The sequence below is a fragment of the Staurois parvus genome, unplaced genomic scaffold (genome assembly GCF_062004578.1).
Source record: "Staurois parvus isolate SC_StPar_1 unplaced genomic scaffold, SC_StPar_1.0 ptg000422l, whole genome shotgun sequence".
Classification (NCBI taxonomy): Eukaryota; Metazoa; Chordata; class Amphibia; order Anura; family Ranidae; genus Staurois; species Staurois parvus.
Window position 1 is genome coordinate 6,118,446 of NW_028318218.1, and position 25,083 is coordinate 6,143,528.

General features: G+C 41.7%; 1 protein-coding gene across 10 annotated transcripts in view; it reads left to right on the forward strand.

Moving 5' to 3' along the window:
* The window catches only part of GRIA4 (glutamate ionotropic receptor AMPA type subunit 4), a 440,006-nt gene that overhangs the window by 143,015 nt on the left and 271,908 nt on the right, over positions 1 to 25,083 (forward strand). For all 10 annotated transcript variants that reach the window (XR_016314183.1, XR_016314182.1, XM_089687287.1 and 7 more), the window contains exon 3: positions 11,961 to 12,200. Coding sequence is in view for 8 of the 10 variants with exons in the window: in XM_089687287.1 (XP_089543413.1) it covers positions 11,961 to 12,200 (240 nt within the window). In the remaining 2 variants the exon portion in view is untranslated. The remainder of the gene's footprint in view (positions 1 to 11,960; positions 12,201 to 25,083) is intronic.

Consider the following 25,083-nt stretch of genomic DNA (forward strand, 5'->3'; position numbering starts at 1 on the left):
GATGGTCCATAGAGTCCAAAATTCTTGCAGATCATGCAGTTCCTCTCAATGATCTGGGGAGATCCAGCTCTAAATAAAATCAGAAGCCATAAATCAAAGGAGTCCATGTGGGGTGTGTTTTTAACTGGTCCTGCATCACCTTATATGGACCAGGAAGTATCCAAATGGTGCAGAAAGCAGAAACAGACAAAATAGTGCAGGGAAGGGTTAATATTAGGTAAATGTAATGAATATTAAAGACAATATCCTCTCACATAGGAAACATCTGGAAACAAGCATGATTCCCACCTGCAGCAACTGATGCAACATGTGAAGGGGAGAAGTCAGTGGAATAGTAGGCTTTGCATTTCAGGGGCATACCACCGTTGTCATCCTTTTATAGATATATATATATATAATTTTTTTTCTTTTCACACATACACATTTCTGCACAGACCCACGTAGATACAGTGAGGCAAAAAAGTATTTAGTCAGCCACCAATTGTGCACGTTCTCCCACTTAAAAAGATGAGAGAGGCCTGTAATTGGCATCATAGGTAGACCTCAACTATGAGAGACAAAATGAGAAAAAAAATCCAGACAATCACATTGGCTGATTTGGAAAGAATTTATTTGCACACTATGATGGAAAATAAGTATTTGGTCAATATCAAAAGTTCATCTCAATACTTTGTTATATATCCTTTGTTGGCAATGACAGAGGTCAAATGTTTCCTGTAAGTCTTCACAAGGTTGGCACACACTGTTGCTGGTATGTTTGCCCATTCCTCCATGCAGATCTCCTCTAGAGCAGTGATGTTTTGGTTCTGTCGCTGGGCAACACGGACTTTCAACTCCCTCCAAAGCTTTTCTGTGGGGTTGAGATCTGGAGACTGGCTAGGCCACTCCAGGACCTTGAAATGCTTCTTACGAAGCCACTCCTTCATTGCCCGGGCGGTATGTTTGGGATCATTGTCATGTTGGAAGACCCAGCCACTTTTCATCTTCAATGCCCTTGCTAATGGAAGGAGGTTTGCACTCAAAATTTCACGATACATGGCCCCATTCATTCTGTCCTGTACATGGATCAGTCGTCCTGGTCCCTTTGCGGAGAAACAGCCCCAAAGCATGATGTTGCCACCCCCATGCTTCACAGTAGGTATGGTGTTCTTTGGATGCAACTCAGCATTCTCTCTCCTCCAAACACGACGAGTTGTGTTTCTACCAAACAGTTCTATTTTGGTTTCATCTGACCATATGACATTCTCCCAATCCTCTTCTGGATCATCCAAATGCTCTCTAGCAAACTTCAGACGGGCCCGGACATGTACTGGCTTAAGCAGGGGGACACGTCTGGCACTGCAGGATCTAAATCCCTGGCGGCGTAGTGTGTTACTGATGGTAGCCTTTGTTACGTTGGTCCCAGCTCTCTGCAGGTCATTCACTAGGTCCCCCCGTGTGGTCCTGGGATTTTTGCTCACCGTTCTTGTGATCATTTTGACCCCACGGGGTGAGATCTTGCGTGGAGCCCCAGATCGAGGGAGATTATCAGTGGTCTTGTATGTCTTCCATTTTCTAATTATTGCTCCCACAGTTGATTTGTTCACACCAAGCTGCTTGCCTATTGCAGATTCAGTCTTCCCAGCCTGGTGCAGGTCTACAATTTTGTTTCTGGTGTCCTTCGACAGCTCTTTGGTCTTCACCATAGTGGAGTTTGGAGTGTGACTGTTTGAGGTTGTGGACAGGTGTCTTTTATACTGATAACAAGTTCAAACAAGTGCCATTGATACAGGTAATGAGTGCAGGCCAGAGGAGCCTCTTAAAGAAGAAGGTACAGGTCTGTGAGAGCCAGAAATCTTGCTTGTTTGTAGGTGACCAAATACTTATTTTCCACCATAATTTGCAAATAAATTCTTTCCAAATCAGCCAATGTGATTGTCTGGATTTTTTTTCTCATTTTGTCTCTCATAGTTGAGGTCTACCTATGATGCCAATTACAGGCCTCTCTCATCTTTTTAAGTGGGAGAACTTGCACAATTGGTGGCTGACTAAATACCTTTTTGCCCCACTGTACATGCACAAGCTGAAAAACAAAGAATTATCTACCAATGGCATAACTATACTGTTTTTTACATTAGTTTATATTTTGCAAAAAATGAAAAGGTGAACTAATTCACAATAACCCTCCAGTCTCCACTGCTTGAACCTTATGTGATCCCTATCTTCTAACGCCCATTCCAGCTGGTATAATGGTCACACATTTTACAACATCACCATTCAGCATCAGAGGCTGTGGAACAGCACAATGCAAGCAAAGGGGAGTACTCAGTGGTCAGAGCTAAACAACTTAAAAATTCACTTAATATCCCTCTATAGCATGTATTTGTCTCAATTAAGAGCATTGAGTGTCATTTCTGTCTGCTGCCCTGTTCCTCTGCTATCAGTATGAATCATTTCTGACAGGTTTTCCTGACACCAAGAGTAAAAAGGTGACGGGGAGGGACCTCCAGCACACAGCTGATGATTGACAGCCTCAGCGTTGTTCTTGTGTGCTGTGTGAGGAGAGTGTGTCCCATTCCTCCAGTCAGATCTCAGGTCTCTCTACTGATCTCTGCAGAGTATAACTTCAGCTTCCTGCCCCATGCTTTCTGAAAGCTCAGACATGCTTCAAAGATTCTGCACTTTGGATATAGAGAAGAGAAGTGTTCAATTAGGGAGAGATTTGACTTCCAGTTTTGGAGACGTGACTCTAAAGAGACAGGAAATCCTCTCTTTGACAGTTGTCACCAGAACCCCAGCGGGGTCATAGGTGGGAAAATAAAACCTGATGGGTTTCTATCTACTCCTTACATTACCAAACTAGAAGTTTTGGATTTAGATACAGTTTGATCCAATGTATGTTCATGTGCAAAATATTTTTTAGGCTTCACCTTCGATGAGTAAAAAAAAGAAAAAATGAATGACATTGCATTTAAGATGTTATTTTTTAAAAATAAGGTAGCTACATAACGAAGATAGAAAAGGATATTCCTTATGGAATATACTGTGTATACTAATACCCTATGTTGCAGCAGTCCGAATTGTGAACTGAACAATTAAACAAAAATTACAAACTCTATCATATAGACTGCGCATACAGAATGTGACAAACGAAAAACATATTTTTAAATATAATAATCCTGATGACGATCTATTGGTCGAAACGCACCGAGGTTTGATGACGTAATTTCCGCCGACGTCCCTTCAGCCCTTTGGAATGCACGCTGGAAAGGGCGGCCATATTTTTCTTCCAATACTATCACATAGAGCTGAACACACTGAGCGCCGAGGAAAAGGCACTCATTTTGTGAGTTTATATATATTATTTTATTCCCATCATTAAACTAAACAATATTACACTATGGGATATCCGTTTTTCATTTTATTTTTATGCTGACTACCTGCATATTATCTGAGGAGGAGAGGAGGGCACGTGCTTTACCCATTCCCAGTAAGGATCATTGGTTAATACCTGATATCTGACCTGGTGAATATATACTGGCTACCATTGGCAACGTCGTGGAGTATATGTAACAGCATTGGTACCATCAATACGTGGCATTTTGAGTCAGTCCCAAACAAAGCGCTAGTGACTTACCTAGAGATAGGTGGTCATGGCAAGATGGTGAGTGTACATCCATGTAGGGCAGAAGTCTGAGCACTATGAAGCACTTGTCACTGTAATTACGGAATCCAATACCAAGGAATCAGCACGTTTGCACTTTATTTGCACATGTTAGGACTGTACAAAAGTTTTTGTTAATTATTATTCTTAATTATGGTTATTAATATATTTAAAAATATGTTTTTCGTGTGTCACATTCTGTATGCGCAGTCTATATGATAGAGTACATAATGAGGATATTGTCATAGAAACCATGTTAACAACCTAAATATGGATTGTTATGCATACATATGGATCATTATTCATAATATATAAAATATACTGCATATTAGTGTACTGCATGGAATAAAGTAGTTGATACTTTTGAAAGGTAATTCTTTGTGTCAACCATTTTTTTTACAGATTTTATTGTTCTTGTTCCTTAATGTGCATTTAAATCCAAAATCTATTTTTCAGTATCTTGCAAAGTTTCTTAACTGGAGATCCTCCCATCTGACAATGCAAAGTCACATGCCTTGCAACTAGCAGCAGCATTGTCAAGCTGTCCTGTGAGCTCTCTCAGTTGGCTATTTGGGTTGCCTATCAGGTCTATGAGTTAGGCAGCCCAAAGGCCAACTGAAGAGCCTCACAGGGCAAGTTGACAGCACTACTGCTAATTTCAAGGCAGTGATTTAATGTTATCAGCTCGTGACAGAATGAGCTGTTCAGACAGGATCTCCAGGTAAAAAACTTTGCAACAGATTCACAGAAAAATAATTGCTCAAAAAAATGATGCCAAAAATAATGAAAAATAGTATTAGGGTTTGTATACACATATATTTTTGGGTGAATTCCAGCAGAAGGTATTATTTAAGGTTTGAGCTGTAATCATGATAAATTGTACCTGAGTATTTAGATCCCTGCTGCCCAACCTGCAGCCTAGTGGCTGAATGTGGCCCTTTGGGAATCTTGTGTGGCCACGGGACCACTGCAGACACTAATCAGTGTTTCCTTATTGCCCTGCTATGCCAGTGATTTTTAGCAGTCTCACATAATATGTGTCCAGTCTATGACAGTCTCCTGCAGCATGTCCACAGGCTCTGACTATCTTTTGTATCACGTCTGCAGTCTCTGACCATCTGTTGTATCATGTCCACAGTCTCTTAATATCTCTTGCACAATGACTGCAGTCTCTGACCATCTTTTGTATGATGTCTGCAGTCTCTGATCATCTACTGTATCATGTCTGCAGTTTCTGACCAACTCTTGTATCCTTTCCACAGTAGCTGACCATCATCCTTTGACTATATCCTGTTGTGTGTCTCCTGTCTTTGACCATCTCTTGGATCAAGCCCGCAGTCTATGACCATCTCCTATCTTATATATATACAATCTCTGACCATTTCCTGTATCCTGTCCACAGTCTCTGACCATCGCTCCTGTATTATGTTCACCTCTCCTGTATCATTCCCATAATATTTTACCATCTCTTGTATCATGTCTGCAGTCTCTGACCATCTCTTGTATCATGCCTGCAATCTCTGACCATCTCCTATATTATGTCCACAATCTCTGGCCATTTCCTGTATCCTGTCCACAGTCTCTGACCATCTCTCCTGCATGTCTTGTATCCTGCCCATAGTATTTGACTATATCTTGTTGTGTGTCTGCTGTCTCTAAAATGGAATATTCACTGAATTTTACATGTGGCCCTTTGGTGATGTAGAGGGCTGCACTTGAGGCCCCCTATGTCGAGAAAGTTGACCACCAATGGCTTAGCTGATACGTCTGTGTCCTCTTGGCCCTTTAAGCCAGAAAACGTACCTTCATTTTTCTCTGTTCCTCTGGAGGGAAATAAGACTGTGATACATTTGCAGTTATTTCTAAGTTATTGTCAAAGGGGACACTTGACAGATAAGCTCCATTCAGTAATGTGATGGTAGGTAGCAGATGTCAGAATATTTCTAGACAGCAGAAAAAGGATTTCTTGAAACCATGCAATCTTTTTAGACATATCCTATAAGGAATTATTTATCAAAACAGACGCAGCTACAAAGGCAATATAAGGCCAACGTTTCTTCAATCAGCATCCCTTTGCCTATATTTTCCCTGGCTATATTTATGTAATCAGGAAAAATAGGCAAAACAAAATTTAGCATTTCTTTTAAAGCACATCGTGGAAACAGAAATAAAAAAAATGCAAGCAATAATATGGAGAACAGCTTCCAGCAGAAAAGTGGTTAGAAGTTGCAACTGACTTGCAAGAAAACTAAGAACAATGATAAACAGTATACCATAGGTGCTCAAAAGTGCTTAACTGAAGTGTCTGTGAAGGCTCTCATCTTGTTTCTCAACCACAAATAGTCCTTCCGCTAAAATAATTAGCTGTGGATGGGGTGATTGTGAGTGCAGGCTAGGTTATATCACAAAATACTCCACAATCAATTCTAACCAAATTGTGTCTCTACATCTCATTCAGCCCCATATTCATAACCACAGTAAGTCCTTATGTAGTTCATAAATTAGAAGAGGAGATCTCAGTGTTAAAGTGTTTTTCCACTTTGAGGTAACACCTACTAATTTAAATTTTTTACATGTTTTATACACATAGCATAACTATACAAATATTTTAAAATGTATTATTATTATCTTTTAATGCTTAAAAGGACTAAAAAAATTCTACTAGTTCTCTTTGTTTATAAAAGGACTGGGCAGCTGTGTTTGCCATAACTAACCCTAACTGTACTGGCAGATGGCATTATCAGTTAGATCATCTACATTTGCAACTAGAGTTATTCCTAGAAGGGTTATGAGTTTAGAAGCTGGACATTTTGCATTATATGTTAATGAGAGGGAGCTTATCCTGTCTTAAGCATTTACAGTGAAGGAAATAAGTATTTGATCCCATGCTGATTTTGAATGTTTGCCCACTCACAAAGAAATTATCAGTCTAAAAATCGAATGGTAGGTGTATTGTAACACTGAGAGACAGAATAGCAACAACAAATTCAAAAGAAATGCATGTCTAACAAATTATGCACTGATTTGCATGTTCATGAGGGAAATAAGTATTTGATCCCCTTCACAAAACATGACTTAGTACTTAGGGGCAAATCCCTTGTTGGCAATCACAGAGGTCAGATGTTTCCCGTAGTTGGCCACCAGGTTTGCACACATCTCAGGAGGGATTTTGGCCCACTCCTCTTGGCAGATCCTCTCCAAGTCATTAAGGTTTGGTGGCTGACATTTGGCAACTCGAACTTTCAGCTCCCGCCACAGATTTTCAATCGGATTAAGGTCTGGAGACTGGCTAGGCCTCTCCAGGACTTTAATGTGCTTCTTCTTGAGCCACTCCTTTGTTGCCTTGGCCGTGTATTTTGGGTCATTGTCATGCTGGAACACCCATCCATGACCCAAACAATTGGTACCACACTACGCCAACAAGGATTCAAATCCTGCAGTGCCCGCAAGGTCCCTCTGCTCAAGAAAGCAAAATCCCTCCTGAGATGTGTACAAACCTGGTGGCCAACTACAGGAAACGTCTGACCTCTGTGATTGCCAACAAGGGATTTTCCACCAAGTACTAAGTCATGTTTTGTGAAGGGGATCAAATACTTATTTCCCTCATGAACATGCAATTCAGTGCATAATTTGTTAGACATGCATTTCTTTTGAAATTTCTGTTGCTATTCTGTCTCTCAGTGACACCTACCATTCGATTTTTAGACTGATCATTTCTTTGTGAGTGGGCAAACATTCAAAATCAGCAGGGGATCAAATACTTATTTCCTTCACTGTATATTAGGACAAACTGACTCTGATATTGTTCAGGCATGCTTGTGCTCAATCATAAGGCCTTCTACTGAGAAACATCTACACCAGTGATCTCCAAACTGCAGCCTTTGCTAGCCTTTATCCTGTCCTTGGGACACTATTTCTCCCATTGATACTAACAAAGGGGCAACATTACTTCCACTGGCACCAACAATGTGGTACTATTCCTCTTACTGACACCAACAATGGGGCACTTTTCTTCCCACTGACACCAATGATGGAACACTATTCCTCCCAATAACACCAATGATGGGGCACTTTTCTTCCCACTGACACCAATGATGGGACACTATTCCTCCGACTTAAACCAATAGTGGGGCACTATTTCTCCCATTGAGACCAATGATGGGGCACTATTCCTCCCACTATTCCTCCCTGACAAGAACAATGGGACACCATTCCTCTCCAAAATATCAAAGATGGGACATTATTTATTCCCACTTATGCCAGGACATTTTCTACACTGGCCACACTCCAGCACTGAAAGATATTACTAGTTCTATTTGTTTATAAAGTCTAAAGGACAGTAAACTGGCCCTTTGTTTAGAAAGTTTGGAGACCCCCTGAACTACACAGTAAAAAGATTTTTTTTTCAGGTATGCTATGTGAATGGAACATATATAGTTGGGTTTTGTCAAATTTGACGGCAAGAATAGAAAAACATTTTAAGCTTAAAAATCATTACATTATTTATATTCATCAAAAATTATTAGACCATTACCATTTGAAAAGTGCACACACTCTGGGTATATGGGTTACAAATGCTTATGTACTGTAAAATGATCTCATTTCAAATTCCAGAAACATTTATTCACAGTTCAACAGGCATCCTGTTCACATCTTATTATTTATCTTAGGATCTACCGTAGATTTCATATTATGGCTGTACCTGAGTTCTCGCAGTGATTTATGGTTTATGTGTCCTTTTTTCACATGCACATGAATAGATACATTTTGCCCACAAGTTTGAAATGTATGAACAGCCCAGTGTAAGACTACCTTCACCTAGCCTCATGATCCCACTAAAGCAGTCTTTTTCAACCAGGGTTCCATAGAACCCCAGGGTTCCTCCAGAGGTGGCTAGGGTTCCTTGAGCTGTTGCTGATAAATCTTATGTCCGATGGTGCCCCAATAGCTCTAGTACCAACACCACTTAGCAGAACCACCAGAATGGGAACAGTGGAGCTTCTCTCCATTATCAGGTCAATAACCACTGATACCAGTAATCAAGTACACTCTCTTTAAGGAGAACATTTTTCCAACTGACCACCAGTAAGGGGCATCTTTCTTATAGTGATGGACAATTTTACTCACTAAGCACCAGTTCAGAGAAGCCCTTCTCTCATAGACCACCAATGTGATGTGACTAATGTATCATGAGATATAGATATAATGATTTGTAGCAGGAGTTCCCTGAGACCTAAATATTATTTCAAGGCTCGAAGGTTTTGGTTTATTTACGCAGGGGTGTGGACATTTTTTTAAAACGCTACTTATTCAAGGGACCAAATCGGGTCCCAGTCTCCTTTATATTGTAAGCTCCGCAAGTAAGCCCTGTTATTCCTTCTGTACTGAAATGTATTGTACTTGTACTGTCCCCTTTTATATTGTAAAACGCTATGCAAACTGTTGGCGCTATATAAATCCTGTATAATAATAATAATACTTGTCCCTCATGACATTTTGCAATTTGCGCAGCAGTTTTTGAAACACAATTTTTTTGGGAAACAAAACACAATACGTAACCCAATTTAAAAAAATAAAAAAAGGTGACGCTTTAAAAGCCTATACAGGTTACCACTTTAGATTTACACAGGAGTCCTGATGCTAGAATTACTACAAATGATCTGACGTCTGCGTTGATTACTCATATGTGTGGGACGATCACTGTTTCCGTGTGTGTAGGACCGACAAGTGCATTCACCTTTGCATATGAGCACAGGAGGATGGGGGGTGCTTTCAATTGTTTTTTTTTTAATAATTTTTTATTTTTACACGGTAACTTTACATTTTTTTTACCACATTGACAAGTACTTTTTATGGAAAGATCTGGGGTCTAATGGCACTCCTCTGCCCTTAAAAGCATTTGATCACACAAGATCAGTGTGATTAAATGCTTTCCATTTTTAGAAATGACACCGGGGAAATCAGAAGGGATGTATGTTCATTGCTTCCTGTTTCCTATATCATAGAGGCAGACAGAGCGGTTTCGCTTTCTGTCTGCCTCTATGATCAGCCGCCAGGTTGGATGCCCTGGTGGGACAGGACAGGCCGCAGAAGGCAGCAGGAGGAGGTGGGATGTCCCCTCCTGCTGCTGTAAAAGCAACCCAGCAGCTAATTAGCTACTCTGATTGCTTTTACAAAAGGGGCGACTGTCGGCTCCTAACCCAGCTGCTTGCCCACAGCTTGCCCAGCACCCTGAACTGCAAGTAACTGGCATCAGGCAATAGGAATTGAACATCCCTGTTTAATTTTCCATCTCTAAACCCAACAGAAAGTAAGAGCCTTTCCCATTGGATGACTTCCCCTATGTTCCTATTCACCTAGCTGTCACAAATAATCCCCATAATTTGCTCAATATGTTTGATTACTGTGAACGCCAGTTCCATCTAGTTGCCAAAATATAGAATTTTCCTGAAATGCTCCAATCAGGACATATACCTCATTATGGTTAGATGGAGGTGACAATCCTAGGAAATAAACATATTTGGCAAATTACAAGGATTATTCATGATGAATGCTTGAGACGATTTCAGAGCAAATATTTTATCAATGTTCTAAAATTGGACCCATAATTGATATCATATAAGGTTAACATTGTCTTAATTTGACAAATTTATCACATAGTTCAGGAAAGGGTTGAAGTCACTTGATTCTTTGCCTTATAACTTTATTACTTCTCTTCCCTCCTTGTGTGCAAAAGGCTTCAGCGGACTCCAGTAGAAGTGGTACTTGAACTAGTGAACACTCTGGCCAGCAATTCCACATGCTTAGATTCAGGGCCATTCAGACACTTGATAAATATTTGAGCAAAAGGTAGTTAGATTTCTTGAGTGAGTTAAATACTTTTCATGCTTAATTAGAATGTGCTATTGAAATTTCCCATGAGTATGAATTTAATCCTTGGCTACTACTTTTTAAAAGGCTCCACTTCATATGTAACATGTACTGTAAGAACATTCTAACATACTACCTGTCAAATTATTTTGTTTTAGAATGTCAATCTAAACTCACAGGCAAATATTTTATTTATTACAGATTAGAAATAATTTATATATATTCTTTTTAATTGGAATATGCTACACAAATACCCCCCCCCCCTCCTCCTAATTAAAATGAGATCGACATTGGTATTTAAATCTCAGCTGGGGGTTCTGCATTTCTTCAATGTTTCATGATTAGGAAAAACTGGAAAAGTCAATTTGATACATGAATCCATTTATGGATTCCTGTTTTAATCTTTGAATATTATTTTATTTGCTGTAATGCGGCAGTGTTTATGTTCATTATTTGTGTAAATGTTTATTTTTGTAAATAATGGAACTATCCGCAATAACAAAGGAAGATGTTTACTGCGCCACGACCATGTTCATTAAACTTGGTTGCAGCACGGCCTCTTTCACTTCTATGGGGCTCCCTGGAAAACAAAGTAAAACATATATCATATGTTTTACCTATTAGGGCAAAAATGGCTTTCATTTGGTGATATTGTCTTGCAAAGATGATTTGATTCTTTTATGCAATTCAGAGACAAAAAGCATAACCGTAATAAAAAAAAATGTTCTTTTTTCTGTTTTGATTACATAACTGCCTATGGTAGTGCTAGGGCTTAAACTGCACAGGATACTTTCCGCCACTTATTTATAAAATCTTCCAAGGTTGACTGTGATTTATCTACTTCATTCAGTTCTCTAGTGAACCTCAAAAACTTTGCATGTAGCCACAAATGCCCCCAAGTGAAACTGTGCATGATTATATGTGATTAATTGCGGATGATTGCCACTACCTTGATCATCTAGCGATTACTAAAAGTGAATAACTGTGATTAATCATGATAATCCACAATCAGTTACAGGCAGTTTTTAATCACGCAGTTCAAGTGGCTGAAAATAACTATTTAAGTTAAAGATAGAAGTCTTGATAGTCACACTTGTTCCAGGTCAGTGACTTGGAGTATGGTAGGTCAGAGTGGCAGTCAGGCAATTAGGACTATCAGAAGTAGAGTTCGTCTCTGTGCTTGTCTTATGGCAGGATTCTTTTAACATTTCAGTGACTGTTCTCAGAACATTCCATAAATATTGTGCATGGGTCCCAATTACCCTACCAGGCCAGAAAGAGTAAGAACACTGCTAGCTTTTTCGGCTGAGAAGTTGCACTACTGCACCCACGGCAGTTCCATGTGTGTTTGCAATGCGTTGCCGCATCTGATCTTTGTAAGCAAATGCAGGGCTTGACTGATGTCATCTATTGCATTTTAACCTTTTTTTTATATCTCTCTTTGCAGTTTGCTCTCAGTATTCAAGAGGAGTGTTTGCCATCTTTGGGCTGTATGACAAGAGATCGGTACACACCCTGACCTCATTCTGCAGTGCTTTGCACATCTCCCTCATCACACCCAGTTTCCCAACAGAGGGTGAAAGTCAGTTTGTGTTGCAGCTGAGACCATCGTTACGGGGAGCACTGCTAAGTCTACTAGATCACTATGGTTGGAACCATTATGTATTCCTCTATGACACAGACAGGGGTAAGTAGTAGAACCACTTTCTTGTTACGTCAACTTTGTTTTGTTTATTTTGTCAGTGCTTTTTGTATCTTTTTAAAAAAAGGGGTCAGGTTGGGTAGTTTTAGTTCAAAATTTTAAAATAAAGTTCAAATAAAACATACCTTTGAGTGCAATGGTGCAGTATTTGTAAGGTTTTTGAATGTCAGTAGGAAGCTGGCAGGGAGATCTCCTGCAATGGATGACTTGTGTATTGTTGGCAGAGGACCAAACCATGTTCCACTTTGGTCTAAATTGAAAATTACATTGTGGTGTTCTTCTCAAAATAGATGTTAGTTTTGGATAGAGTTGGGAATGGTTAAAAGTCATCTCAGGTTTTTATTATTATGGACAAATCCATCTAGCACCTTACCCTGAATGCCACTGAAGGAAAGTGCATGTCTACTGGTGATACCATATTATGGCTCCTAAAATAGATTTGTCAGCATCCCATAAAGAGCCTCAGTTCTTTATAAGGCCTTATTCACACAGGTTGTTTTAAAAGTCTTCATTCATACAGGAGCACCGATTTGTACACATGTGCAAAGGGCCACGGCCATGCCCGTGTGAATGAGGCTTAAAAGGCTCAACAACACAGGTGACAAAGAAAAAGTGCCAAAAGCCTTGTCACCACACCATGATGGAGGAACACACTTCTTCTTTTTCTTTGTCGCCTGTGGAGACTGCAATAAACAACTGAGGCTCATTATCAGATGTTGACTTTTCTATTTTATAAGGTTTTTATTGCTGTGTGTGGAGAAATTTTCCTTCACTTCCTGTATCTGAAAATGACAGGATGTGAGAGAAAATCTCTGTTATGTTTCACAATATTACAGTGTAGGAAACCGCATGTGGTTTGGACAGAAATCGCACTGCATTCCTGTTCAAATTGCATGCAATTCTTTGCAGTGAGATTTGAGCCCATTCATTTTGTATGGCTCAAATCACACCGCAAATTGCACCGCACCCGCAGAAAAAGTGCACGCACCTTTTTTTTGGCAATGAAATCAGATTGCATAGGTGTTCACACCCATATGATCTGATTCACCCAATCGCACTGCGATCTGAAAACCTTTTTGGAGTGTCTTTAACTTAACATAGACACCTACAGTAGTGGAGTGCGATTCAGATGTGGTGCAGGAAATGCACAGAACTCGCTGCAAATCCTGCACCGCATCAGTGTGAACCGGCATTAAAATGCCTCTCCTAGACAGATCTTACCTAAATAAGATTTTCCCTCAATTCCCGTTTTGGTGGCAAGTCAACATTTTGGATTTTCAGTCCCAGTGGCATTACGGATAATTAAAGGGGGTAAATGTATGCAGCTGGAACACCGCAATAAAAATCTGTCAGGTTCTAACCCTTCCTTAGTATCCAAAATGATAAAATAGGCTTTAGATAACCTGAAAGCTTTAGATTTAGCCAGAAAGCTAAAGGAGAAAACCTCAACAGTCTTGGAGACCAGTGATCTATATTTATTGATGTTCAGTTTAAATTATGCACAGATTCAGGGTCAGTTAATATGCAAAAGGATTTAGTGAAATAAATCTGATCAAGGAGTCCTTTTATATCTTTTACAACAACGTCTAGCAGTTCCGTTTATAGTATAGAACAGCTTTTCTCAGCCTTTTTATCAAGGAGGAACCCTTGAAATAACTTTACAATCTTAGGGAACCCAAGCTAATTATTACTATAGCTACAGTTCAAGTTACATTAATGTAAGTGCTGGTCAGTGGGAGATATGCTCCTTACACCTGTGGTCATTGGGAGGATTTCCTCTTGGAGATACTTAAAAAGATCATTATCAGCTGTTACTGATCTGAGAGGCAGAAATTGCTCATTGTTCAAGGAGCCCGAAGCTACCTCTGGAGGAAATCTAGGGTTCCACGGAATCCTGGTTGAGAAAGGCTGGTATAGAGATATAGCTCTTCATTTTTAGTTATTATTATTTTTATCATATAGGATATGAATTGCGCAAACAGCTTGCACAACGCTTTACAATACACAGGGAGACAGAGACGGTACACTTGCAACTAAAGAAAAGAGGGTTAGAAGGGCTCTGCTTGTGAGGACTTACAATCTGAAAGGAAAGTGCAAGTGATACAAAAAGGTAATAACTGTGAGAGGAATGAGCTGATGGAGAAAGCAAAAGTATAGTTTTCAGATGGAGGTGGAATAGACTTCCTTGAAGAGTTACATTTTCAGGTATTGCCTAAAGGTGGAAAGAGTAGGAGATAGCTGCACAAGTTGAGGAAGGGAATTCCAGTGGATGGGAAAGTCATGGAGGTGAGCATGAGAGGGGCTGACAAGATCTAGAGAACAGGTGGTTATAGTAGCGAGTAGCGAAGAAGATGGTTTGGGTGATATTTTAAGATGATGGTGATATTGCTGGGGGCAGATTTGTGAATGGCTTTGTATGTTATTATTTTGAATTTTACATCTTGGGTGAGAGGAAGCTAGTGGAGGGATTGGCAGGGAGGGGTAGAGGACACTGAACACTTGGTAAGGTGGATGAGTCTGGCAACAGCATTCCTGCTAGACTGAAGGGGGCATAGCCTATGTAGCAATTGGCCAACAAGGAGGGAGTTGCAGTAGTTGAGGTGAGTAATAACGAGTTAGTGAATTAATAGCATGTTGGTGTCGTTGTTTAAGAAGGGGGGTATTTTTTTAAATTCTTTGGAGGTGAAGGTGGCAAGATTTGAATGTCCTATTTCAACTTTCTGAAATGAGAAAGATGAGCACCTTTCAGCCAAACTATATAGGTAAAAGAAATGGTCTTGCCATATTGCAACATAAAGTTAACATACAAAAAATGATTGGTCAAATTCACATGTACCCAATGTTTTTTTTCTGATAATTATGCTGGTTTTTTGAAATAACAAATGTAACAATTTAGAGGTTGGATGAAAGGTTGATTATAGCATGAGGCTAGGTTCACAAATTCCCACTGAGGTGCACTGCATTAAGGCATGCAAGTTTTTTTCAGTTGTTTATGGCTTTGGCATCCCATTTAAAGTGAATGGGCTGGCATGCACCTCAGCACCCAGAAACTGGAATTGCACCTGGTTTGACAGCGCACCGCATTGCAACACATAGTATTTCAGCAGATCTCTGTCGATGAAGTGAGTATGGTGCCACTCATTGCGATAGCACGCCATGTTGTGTGAATGGGGCCTAAAATGTTTAGCTGATGTCCAGGAAAACATTTAAAGATGAACTATACCCCAGAGTTTTTTATTTTTTGTTTCCCCACTTACTTTGCTTTTTAGGCTATCCTCAATAAAAATGTTCACTCACCCAGCGACTCCAGCGTAATCCACCTCTGCATGCCTCATCTTGTGCCTTCATCTTCCCTTCTTGTGCCTTTGGGAGAGCTGTCTCTTCTGGGTTCTTGCAGCTGGCCCCTTGATAAAATGCTTCAGCGCAAGTGCAATGTGGTGTAGATTGCCTCAAAGCCTCCTGGGATGCATGGCATTAGTGCCCAGGCAAGCTGCAGGTCATTTCAAGCTAAACTTAATTAGTCTTAAACACCTATGCTGACTAACCTGTGTAAGAAAGTTTTGGTCCAGCCATGTGATCTCCCCTTTGTCAGCTAACGGAGGCTACAGGAGAGAGGAGAGAGTGTACGACAATAGCTGGCCAAGCCTGGAGTGGTGACATCAGCCATAGGCTGCTAAGGGCCATCTGTTGTCAGCGCTCCCTCCTCTCCCCTGCAGCCACCGCTGGCTGACAAAGGGGAACCTGAAAATAGGTATATATACATCTTTCTTACATAGGTTAGTCAGCATAAATGTTAAGAGTGGGGAGGAGACTGTTTTTCCACAACATGATAGTAGGAATGGGGCCTAAAGTTTTATAGAGGCCTATACAGCAAACCAAAAAATAGGGACAGCTATGGAGGAAAGATGGACTGATGTTTCCGTTCCAAAAGAGAGACAGTCCCTCCAAATAAGGGCCAATTGGGAGTTATATAACTAGGCTTCTAGAACTCCAAGCTGAAAAAAAAAGCGGAACAAAAAAAGGTTTGAAGGAAAGAGATGCAATAAGGCATTCTGCACATAAAGTAATATATAAATACAGCTGGAAAATAAAAGGTATTTATTCTTGGCCCCTTTGACCCAGTCCAGGAGCAGTTGTTCTTCTTGCACCCTCTGTTGTCACACAGCAGGACATGACTCTTGTTCCTACACATCATTACAACTATAATACAACAAATGAACCCAGAGGAGGCTGCAAAACTATATTTGTAGCTTAGATTGTGTGTGTTTCCTTCAGGCCTGCCGTGTTCACGAGAAGTGCCGCAGGCTACAAAGCTGCCAGTCACTCCAAGCCATGAAGCTGGATACATTTGAAGCCTATGACTTTGAAATCAATAAATATAGGGACACTCTTTTACCAGAGCGTTGTAATTCACCAAGCTAACGTTTATAGGAAGACAGACTTCAGCTGGAATGTTGTGTTCTGTACCAGGTTGTCATAACCCGTGGGAAATATCCTGGTAATAATCCCACAAATTGCTCTTTTATAATATGATCCCTTTGATTTTGTAGAATCTATGTTCTGATTATGTTTAAGGCTTACAGGGGCCTCTAGAGACATGTGATTTATATGTCAATAACACAACTAGCAAAGACAACTCATTTATTGGTATTATGTAGTTTATTGCCAACTTAAAATGGTTAATTCAAGGTTGGGGTTGTCAGCTGCTTTTGTTTTATAATCTGAATAGGAACTGAAAAAGGAAAGGTGACTCTTGATGAAAACAGCTACATTTAAAAAGCTCATATATGGGGACTTTTTACCAGGCAAAAAACTTGAAAAGGATATTAGCATATTGTAGTAATCCATCATCTCTGTCCCGATGCCCTTAAAGGGTTTGTTCATCTTTTCAAAAAAAATTAAGAGGTTAACTAACACCCGACACTTCCCTTCCTTACACCGCCCCCCGGTTCTTGTTCTTTCTGCAGCTCTTCCAAGATGGATCAGGGCAATCCTCTGTGCCTTCGCTGACAAATCAGAATTGGGCTGATCTGTCTTGGAGGGCCTGCAGAAAGCAGGAGGAGAAGAACAGGGATTTCAATTCCCCGGACAACTGCCCTGCCTACGTAGGCATTGTCCCTGTACGCCTACTGAGAATTCTCAATTCTGCAAGCTTGATTTCCACTTATAGCTGTAATGTAACAAAAATGTAAATTGAAGCTCCACACCATAACTAAAAGGTCAGATATGACCAGGGGCGGACTGACCATTTGGAAACTTGGGCACTGCCCGAGGGCCCGGGGTCAGTAGGGGGCCCCATGAGATGCCCCTGGTACCTTTTTCATAAGCTTTTTTGAGTTTGGGCAAGGACACAGGGGCCCCATGATCCCCTATTGCCCGGGGGCCCCATGAGTTGTCAGTCCGCCCCTGGATTTGACTGTACTCCAGCAAGGGTTCATGTACAAAGGGCATTTTAATTTTCCCTTTGAAAGCCTTTTACTCCTGTCAGGAAAGAAGCAGCTTACGTTTTTTTCGTTCAACCTAGCAAGCTGAAAGAAAACAAATAAGAGGTTGCCATACTAACTATGAGATGTTAGTGTGGCGGTAGTGCGGGACGCCCCCCACACCAGAACACATGGTCCGCGCTCATAGCCATTGGCTGTCAGCACTGATTGGCTGCTGGTGGTTGGATGCTGGTTTTCCAGCATGTCCCTTTAACAAAAGTCGATCATTGGACCGGCTGCTGTCATACATACAGCTGTATGCACTGTCCGAATGTTGGCCTGTATCCTGCTGGACTGGCCGTTATTCGGATCATGTGTACTCAGCATTACAATCAGGGAGACAATACAAAATTACATAATAGAGTAATCAAGGCATTTTAGAGGTCCAACCCCCCCCTTTCCCAATCAGTGCATAAGGACTGAAACAACAAATGGAGTAGAAGTGAACTGGACCTTTAATGGTATATATATGTTATAAAAAACACAGATCTGTCACAGATTGTCAGCAGCTGGTATGATTGCCAAATTATAACAGAACTCAAGAATCTAACTTAAATGAATGCAAGCAGTGTTAGTACCTGAATTAGACCTGGCATTAGCCTCTTGTAGTCCCTGTACAGTAGTGCTCTGAGAGGAGAAGGATGAAGCAGCACAAGGAGCCAATCAGGTTTGTTGCAGTGCAAAGAGCATTCTGATAGGAGTGAAGAGCAGAGTGACAGGGTGATGAGCTCATGATTCCCCTGCTTCTACTTTTACTATTCAGTCACAGGGTGTAAAAGAGACATATAAGTGAAACTGAAACTGCAGAAGAGAAAGGTCATAACCCCTTTGTGGTTCTAAGCTGTGTACATTTCAGGACTAGATGGACAGGAAAAATAATCTTTTGGACAGGAAAACAACTCTCTTGTGTGTATTTCATCTGTGTATTTAGCTGTATGCCTGGAGTTCAGATTTTAAACAGTGTGGGGATCGGTTACAATTGCTATTTGCCATCTGCCGAATAGGAAGTGGGGAGATTTCTCTGTCCCTTCCTATTCTTTCCATATGAGAAATCTCCCTAATACGGACACAGGCAGCAATAAAGAGTTTAAAAGCTGTTTAACCCTCCCCCACTTTATCCAAAACTGCATTTAAAAGTTTGACAATAACAAACGGCCTTTTGACTAAGATCAAGTTAGTATCTGTTCTTTTCAGTGTCCAGTAGGGGTGTTATTCTGCCATTTTGGCCTTTTGCTAGAAATGGCTGGCTGTACAGTGCCTCTGCTGATATGATCGGGGTCCTGAGGAACCTTCCTGATAGGCAAGGAAACTGAATGAGCGTGCACTGCATAAGGTGTGGCTTGGGAGTACACTCTTGGTGTGGGGGGTTCTAAGGGGCCCAGTGCTTCCTGGTTTGAGTGTGGATAACTGGTCTGGCCATAGGCTGAGAAGGCTGAGAGATCGCAGTGTCAGTACTCCCTAGGAGTTGCTTGCCCCAGGGGTGCTCATAGTACCCCTTGGGTGTGGGAACCCTACTGTGAGAAAGAGCACAAGGCCATGCCATCTAAACTTTTTTTCTGCACAGCGCCTCTATAGGCTAGGCCTTTTAGCTAAGTTTGGGGCAATGTTTGCTATCAGGCCACAAGACCTAACCAATGTGCCTGCAGTGGTACTATTTATTTAATTTATTCTTTCTCACTGTTTTGTCACTTGCACATTTGTCTGCGTATCTTTTACTTGGATGGAAGGCGTAGGTCCGTGGGCCTACCCTGAAGTCTAGGGGGAGGATGCATGGCCATTAGGTTCCTGTTTCTCTTTGCATCCCTTAAGGTTCTGTGCAGTAAGCCAAAGAAAACATAGAAACCTCTGTAGTGTATTAATGTGCTTTTATTAAATAGAAAAGCTGTACATACAAAACTGTAGGAAAAACATTCCACTGCATACAAAGTTTTGCAAAATATGCCTACAACATGCACAAACTACCGTATTTTTCGCCGTATAAGACGCACCTAACCATAAGACGCACCTAGGTTTTAGAGGCAGAAAACAGGAAAAAAAAAAATTGGAACTAATGGACTGCAGACACAGTACAGGAGATGACCAGAGACTGCGGACAGCACAGGGATGACCAGAGACTGCGGACAGCACAGGGATGACCAGAGACTGCGGACAGCACAGGGATGACCAGAGACTGCGGACAGCACAGGGATGACCAGAGACTGCGGACAGCACAGATGACTGCTGACCTTTGGGGAGGTGGGGAGCGGGTACCTGAATTTGACAGGTACCCGCTCTTACTTCCGCAGAGTCTTTGTTTGATCTTACCTGTTCCTCGATCCAGCCGCGCGCTGTCTTCCCGGCTTCTGTAATGGCGCTCGGCATGACAGCCGGGTGCGCAGTGCGCATGAGCGAGAAGCACTTGCGCTTTTTGATTGGTCCGGCGGCTTCTGGGATCTGTCATGTGTCCCAGGTACCGCCTTACCATTCACAAAAAGCACCGCTTCTTGCGCATGCGCACTTGGCACCCGGCTGTCATGCCCAGTGCCCACACTACAGAAGCCGGGAAGACAGCACGCCGCTGGATAGAGGAACAGGTAAGGTCCCGCTGCAGAGCTGAGTGGCCGGCCCGGTATTCTGACACGGCCGCGGTGGAAATACCGGACCAGCCGCTCCATATTCGCCCCATAAGACGCACTGACATTTCCCCCCCCAGTTTTGGGGAAGAAAAAGTGCATCTTATACAGCAAAAAATACGGTATCTATCCTTCCTAACAAATAAGTATGTGCAGTGTATGTGATAAGCAACCACTTAAATGTTACTTAACTTGGCTCTTCCTTCTTACGGCTCCTTCCTTCTCAGTTTCCTGCAAACAACTGTTCCTCTGTCTTCCAACACATGGCTTGTTCAAGTCCTCCTCCCCCCTCTACTTCCTGTAGCATAATTTCCTGTCCTGAGCACATGAAGCAGTCCAACAGGTTTGTTAGTGCATGAATAGGGGAGGCCTAGCTTCTAAAACAATACATAATCATCAGTCTATATTTTTCTAAAACAATCACTAAAATAACCATAGCAACACAGTTCCTTCCTCCCCTAAACCAGAGGGGTCTCTATTTAACGGAAACTTTTTTATTAAGAATAAAATGACAACACAGAAATTAAATCCAATACAAGAGTAGAAATATACAATGTGACAATCCAGTGTAGGTACATCGAGAATTATACTGTATACTGTACATGGTGTTAAGGAGGAAGCAAATCTTCAGAATCGGGCAGCAAAGACATTTCATAGAGACTACAGGGATAACAACATAGTCATTACTAGCAAAGGAGCACTACTGACTGAAGGAGAAAGTAAGAAAAAAAAGGGGGTGGCAATGGAAAAGAAGAATGGGGAGTAGAAGAGAAAGATGGGCAATGAGACATAGCAGTCATTAGCAATGTGTAAAGAGTCTGCATCTCAATTCATATAGTAGGGTCAGTAACAACAGTTGGCAGTTATCACTCAGTACGTATTTACAGAGACAAACCTCTGGCTTCCACTCAAGGACCCCAAATTTTATGGAATTTGTTTGCGGCAGTTGCGGTCCATATAAATCCGTTAATACAGAGGGAGCACTTGATTGATTGTAGCTTTCCACTATTGGACTGTAGGGGATCATCTTCCATTTAAACAAAATAAGTTTCCTCGCATGAAAGGTCACATAGAAAAGAAAGCACCATTGGCCCTCCCTTGCCCAACAGGAGAAATACAGGATCCAAAGGTACCTGTAAATCTGTGATTATTATATTAATATTATACAGGATTTATATAGCACCAACAGTTTGCTCAGCACTTTACAATATAACGGGAGACAATACATCAACAATACAGTTCAATACAAGAGGGTTAGGATGGCCCTGCTCCTTGGAGCTTACAATCTAAGATAGCATTGATGTCAGCTACAACCCCCTGCCAGTAGCTCTGTATGTGGGGACAAGACTAAACCATACGCAAAAAGATTCCTACTTCCAATCTACACTTTGGGCAGTTTCTATCAACTGTAGGGTAGATGAAAGACAACCGCTGAGTTGTTTCATACACATGGTGGAGAAATTTCAACTAGAAGTATCTGTCTTTGACAGATATCATCAGAGATATGTATTGTTGTATATCCTTCCCCCAGTCCTCATCTGTAAGAGTAGGTAGATCTCCCTGCCAGATGTGACACAACTGCGTGAAATTAGATGTGTCTTAGCCCCACATACGTAAATAGAGAGAGAAAATAATTATTTCCGCATTTTTACGGGCAAGGAAGAGTTTAACGAGGTGGGAGGCTAAAGTAATAGGGCTATAACCGCATGTCACACTCACAGCTGAAGGTATCTAAAAAACATCCGATTGTGTAGATTATAATCCACCTTCAAATTGTCAAAAGAAAAGAGAGATACATTCAGGGTAATATTGAAATGTTTCTCACGAGCAATAAAACGTGTTATATCAATTACCTATAACTAATGAAAGCAGCTCACACCAGCCACATACTCATAACGTGCATGAAAATTAAATATAAATGTACAGTGCAGTGCTTCCGTGAACAAATTTACCAACTGAAAATGCAGACTATATAGTAAACATATAACAATGAAAGTGAACATGCATCAATATAAAGACTCCTAAAATTAATTTCTTCAACTTGAATAAGTGATTTCTTGAATAAAAAGAAAACTTCTGTCTTCATGCAAATTAAATCCTCCACCGAACAACCACCAGATGTGCCCTCACCTGGAGCATTTGACCTAACATCACGTCAGGTCAAAAAATGCATGTGTCCCAAGAAGCAGACATGTACTGGTATATGTACTAAGAGCGCAGGTTCTTCCTCCAGAGATCACCACTCTTTAAATCTCTCCTCCTCCACTCCACATATATGATAAGAAAGATAGGGAACACAATAGTGCTTTATCCTTAAAAATATTCTATTTTTATTCTATTTTATTAAAACTTAAACAGTGGCCACTCACATTCTTTAGGTGCTTAATCACACCAGATATAATGCGTATATAAAAAGAACGTTGTAACCACAGGCATAAACAAAAACTCTTCCACTCATTTGCTGTGATAATGAATCGGTGTAGATTGCAAGCATCGTGACGTCATCTAGCCCCTCCCCTACGCATTACGCCACAGGGTCACTTGGGCTTCTCAGGGGGATATGATTCAATTTATGTCCCCCTGAGGAGGCCACGTGACCCTGTGGCGTAACGTGTAAGAGAGTGGATAGATGACGATACAACGCTTGCAATCCACACCGATTCATTATCACAGCAAATGAGTGGAAGATGTTTATGCCTGTGGTTACAACATTGTTTTTATATACACATTATATCTGGTGTGATAAGGGTTTAATAAAATATAATATTTTTAAGGGTAAAGTACTATTGTGTTCCCTACCTTTCTTATCATATATGTGGCTTACAGGAGGAGAGATTTAGAGAGTGGTGATCTCTGGAGGAAGAACCTGCACTCTGGATACATATACCAGTACATGTCCGCGTTTTTTGACCTGACAGGTAAGGTCAAATGCTCCAGGTGAGGGCACATCTGGTGGTTGTTTGGTGGAGGATTTAATTTGCATGAAGACAGAAGTTTTCTTTTTATTCAAGTTGGAGAAATCACTTATTCAAGTTGAAGAAATAAATTTTGAGAGACTTTATATTGATGCATGTTCACTTTCATTGATGCATGTTCAGTTTAATTGTTATATGTTTACTATATATTTTTCATTTTGAGTTGGCCAATTTGTTCAGGAAGCGCTGCACTGTACATTTATATTTAACATTCAGGATAATATGTTTAAGAGTAGTGATACCATAATGTGCCCACACCACTGGGTCTGGAAGAGATGAGCTGCCCCAAAGAGGTGTGTGAAATAGTATTGGGTTCCCCCAAAAAAGTAGTCATCTGCTGCCAGACCATAATTGTGGTGCGCATCAGAATTGTAACACGAGGATTGGAGCAGAGCCCTATAAAGACTACATTACCTAATTCTGCATAGGATCCCAATAGAGCAGCCTCTGAGTTAATGACAGGGTTGTCATGAGATTGGGCAAACCACTAGAGATGAGCGAATCGAACATGACGAAGTGGAATTCGCGACGAATCCAAAGATTAGCAAACTTCGGATGCACGAATCGAATTTTCCCAAAAATGGCGGCGACATGTGTGGCGACGGAGAAAATGGACAGAGAAGATGGCGCGGGGATCTCTGGGAAGGCGCGCAGACAAGGCGCGCTGACCCATAATGCATTCATGACATGTGATCGCATTAGCCAATCAGCAGCCAGCCAGCACTGTGTAATGGTGGAGCTATAAATCCATGTGCCACTTTCAGGTCTCCTTACACTGTTGGTGGGTTCCATTTTGTGATAGGGTGCTGTATGGCCTTCCATTGCTGCTGCCTCCACCGCCACCCTGCGCCATGTGCCTCTGTCGTCTGCTCACGCTGCTGACGGCTTCCGCTTTTTAACCGAGGCCTGTGTTTGGCTTCCGAATACTGCTGCATCCACCGCCACCCTGCGCCATGTGTCTCTGTCGTCTGCTCACGCTGCTGACGGCTTCCGCTTTTTAACCTAGGCCTGTGTATGGCTTCAGAATAATGCTGCCTACACCGCCACCCTGCACCATGTGCCTCTGTCGTCTGCTCACGCTGCTGCCAGGTCCATACTGATTCATGGCCCCCTGTACCGGCTCCTCATGAACGTGGTTCAGCGGGTTTGCATCACTTAACGGCAAATCGTTGACAAACGCTGGGACGTTCAGTGTTGTGCGCATTAAGCCAGACACCAAAGGGCAGCACAGACCTGTTATTACTCGCTCAAGCATGGCTGAACAAAACCAGTCTCTACCACAAATTGGACCCAGACCTGCCCAGGGTCTCGTAAGTAGATTGCACGGAGGAGTAGAGTTCGTTATTGGAATTAACTGTGAGGGACTTTTAAACCTAGGCCTGTGTATGGCCTTCAATTGAAGCTGCTTCTGCTCCGCCACTCTGCCATTGGACTCTTGATAGTCGTCTCCCCACGCTGCTGCTGGGGGGACTTTTTAACATAGGCCTCTGTATGGCCTTCAATTTTAGCTGCTTACGCTCCGCCACTCTGCCATGGGCCCCTGTACCGCCTCCTCATGCTGCTGCCAGGCCCGTAATCTGCCATGGGCCCATGTACCGCCTCCTCATGCTGCTGCCAGGTCTAGAGTGTGTCACGGGTCCCTGTACGGCCTCCCATTGCTGCTGTCTCCATCGCCACACTCTGCCATGTGCCACTTTCAGGTCTCCTCACACTGCTGGTGGGTTCCATTTTGTCATAGGGTGCTGTATGGCCTCCCATTGCTGCTGCCTCCACCGCCACACTGTGGCTCCACACTCTG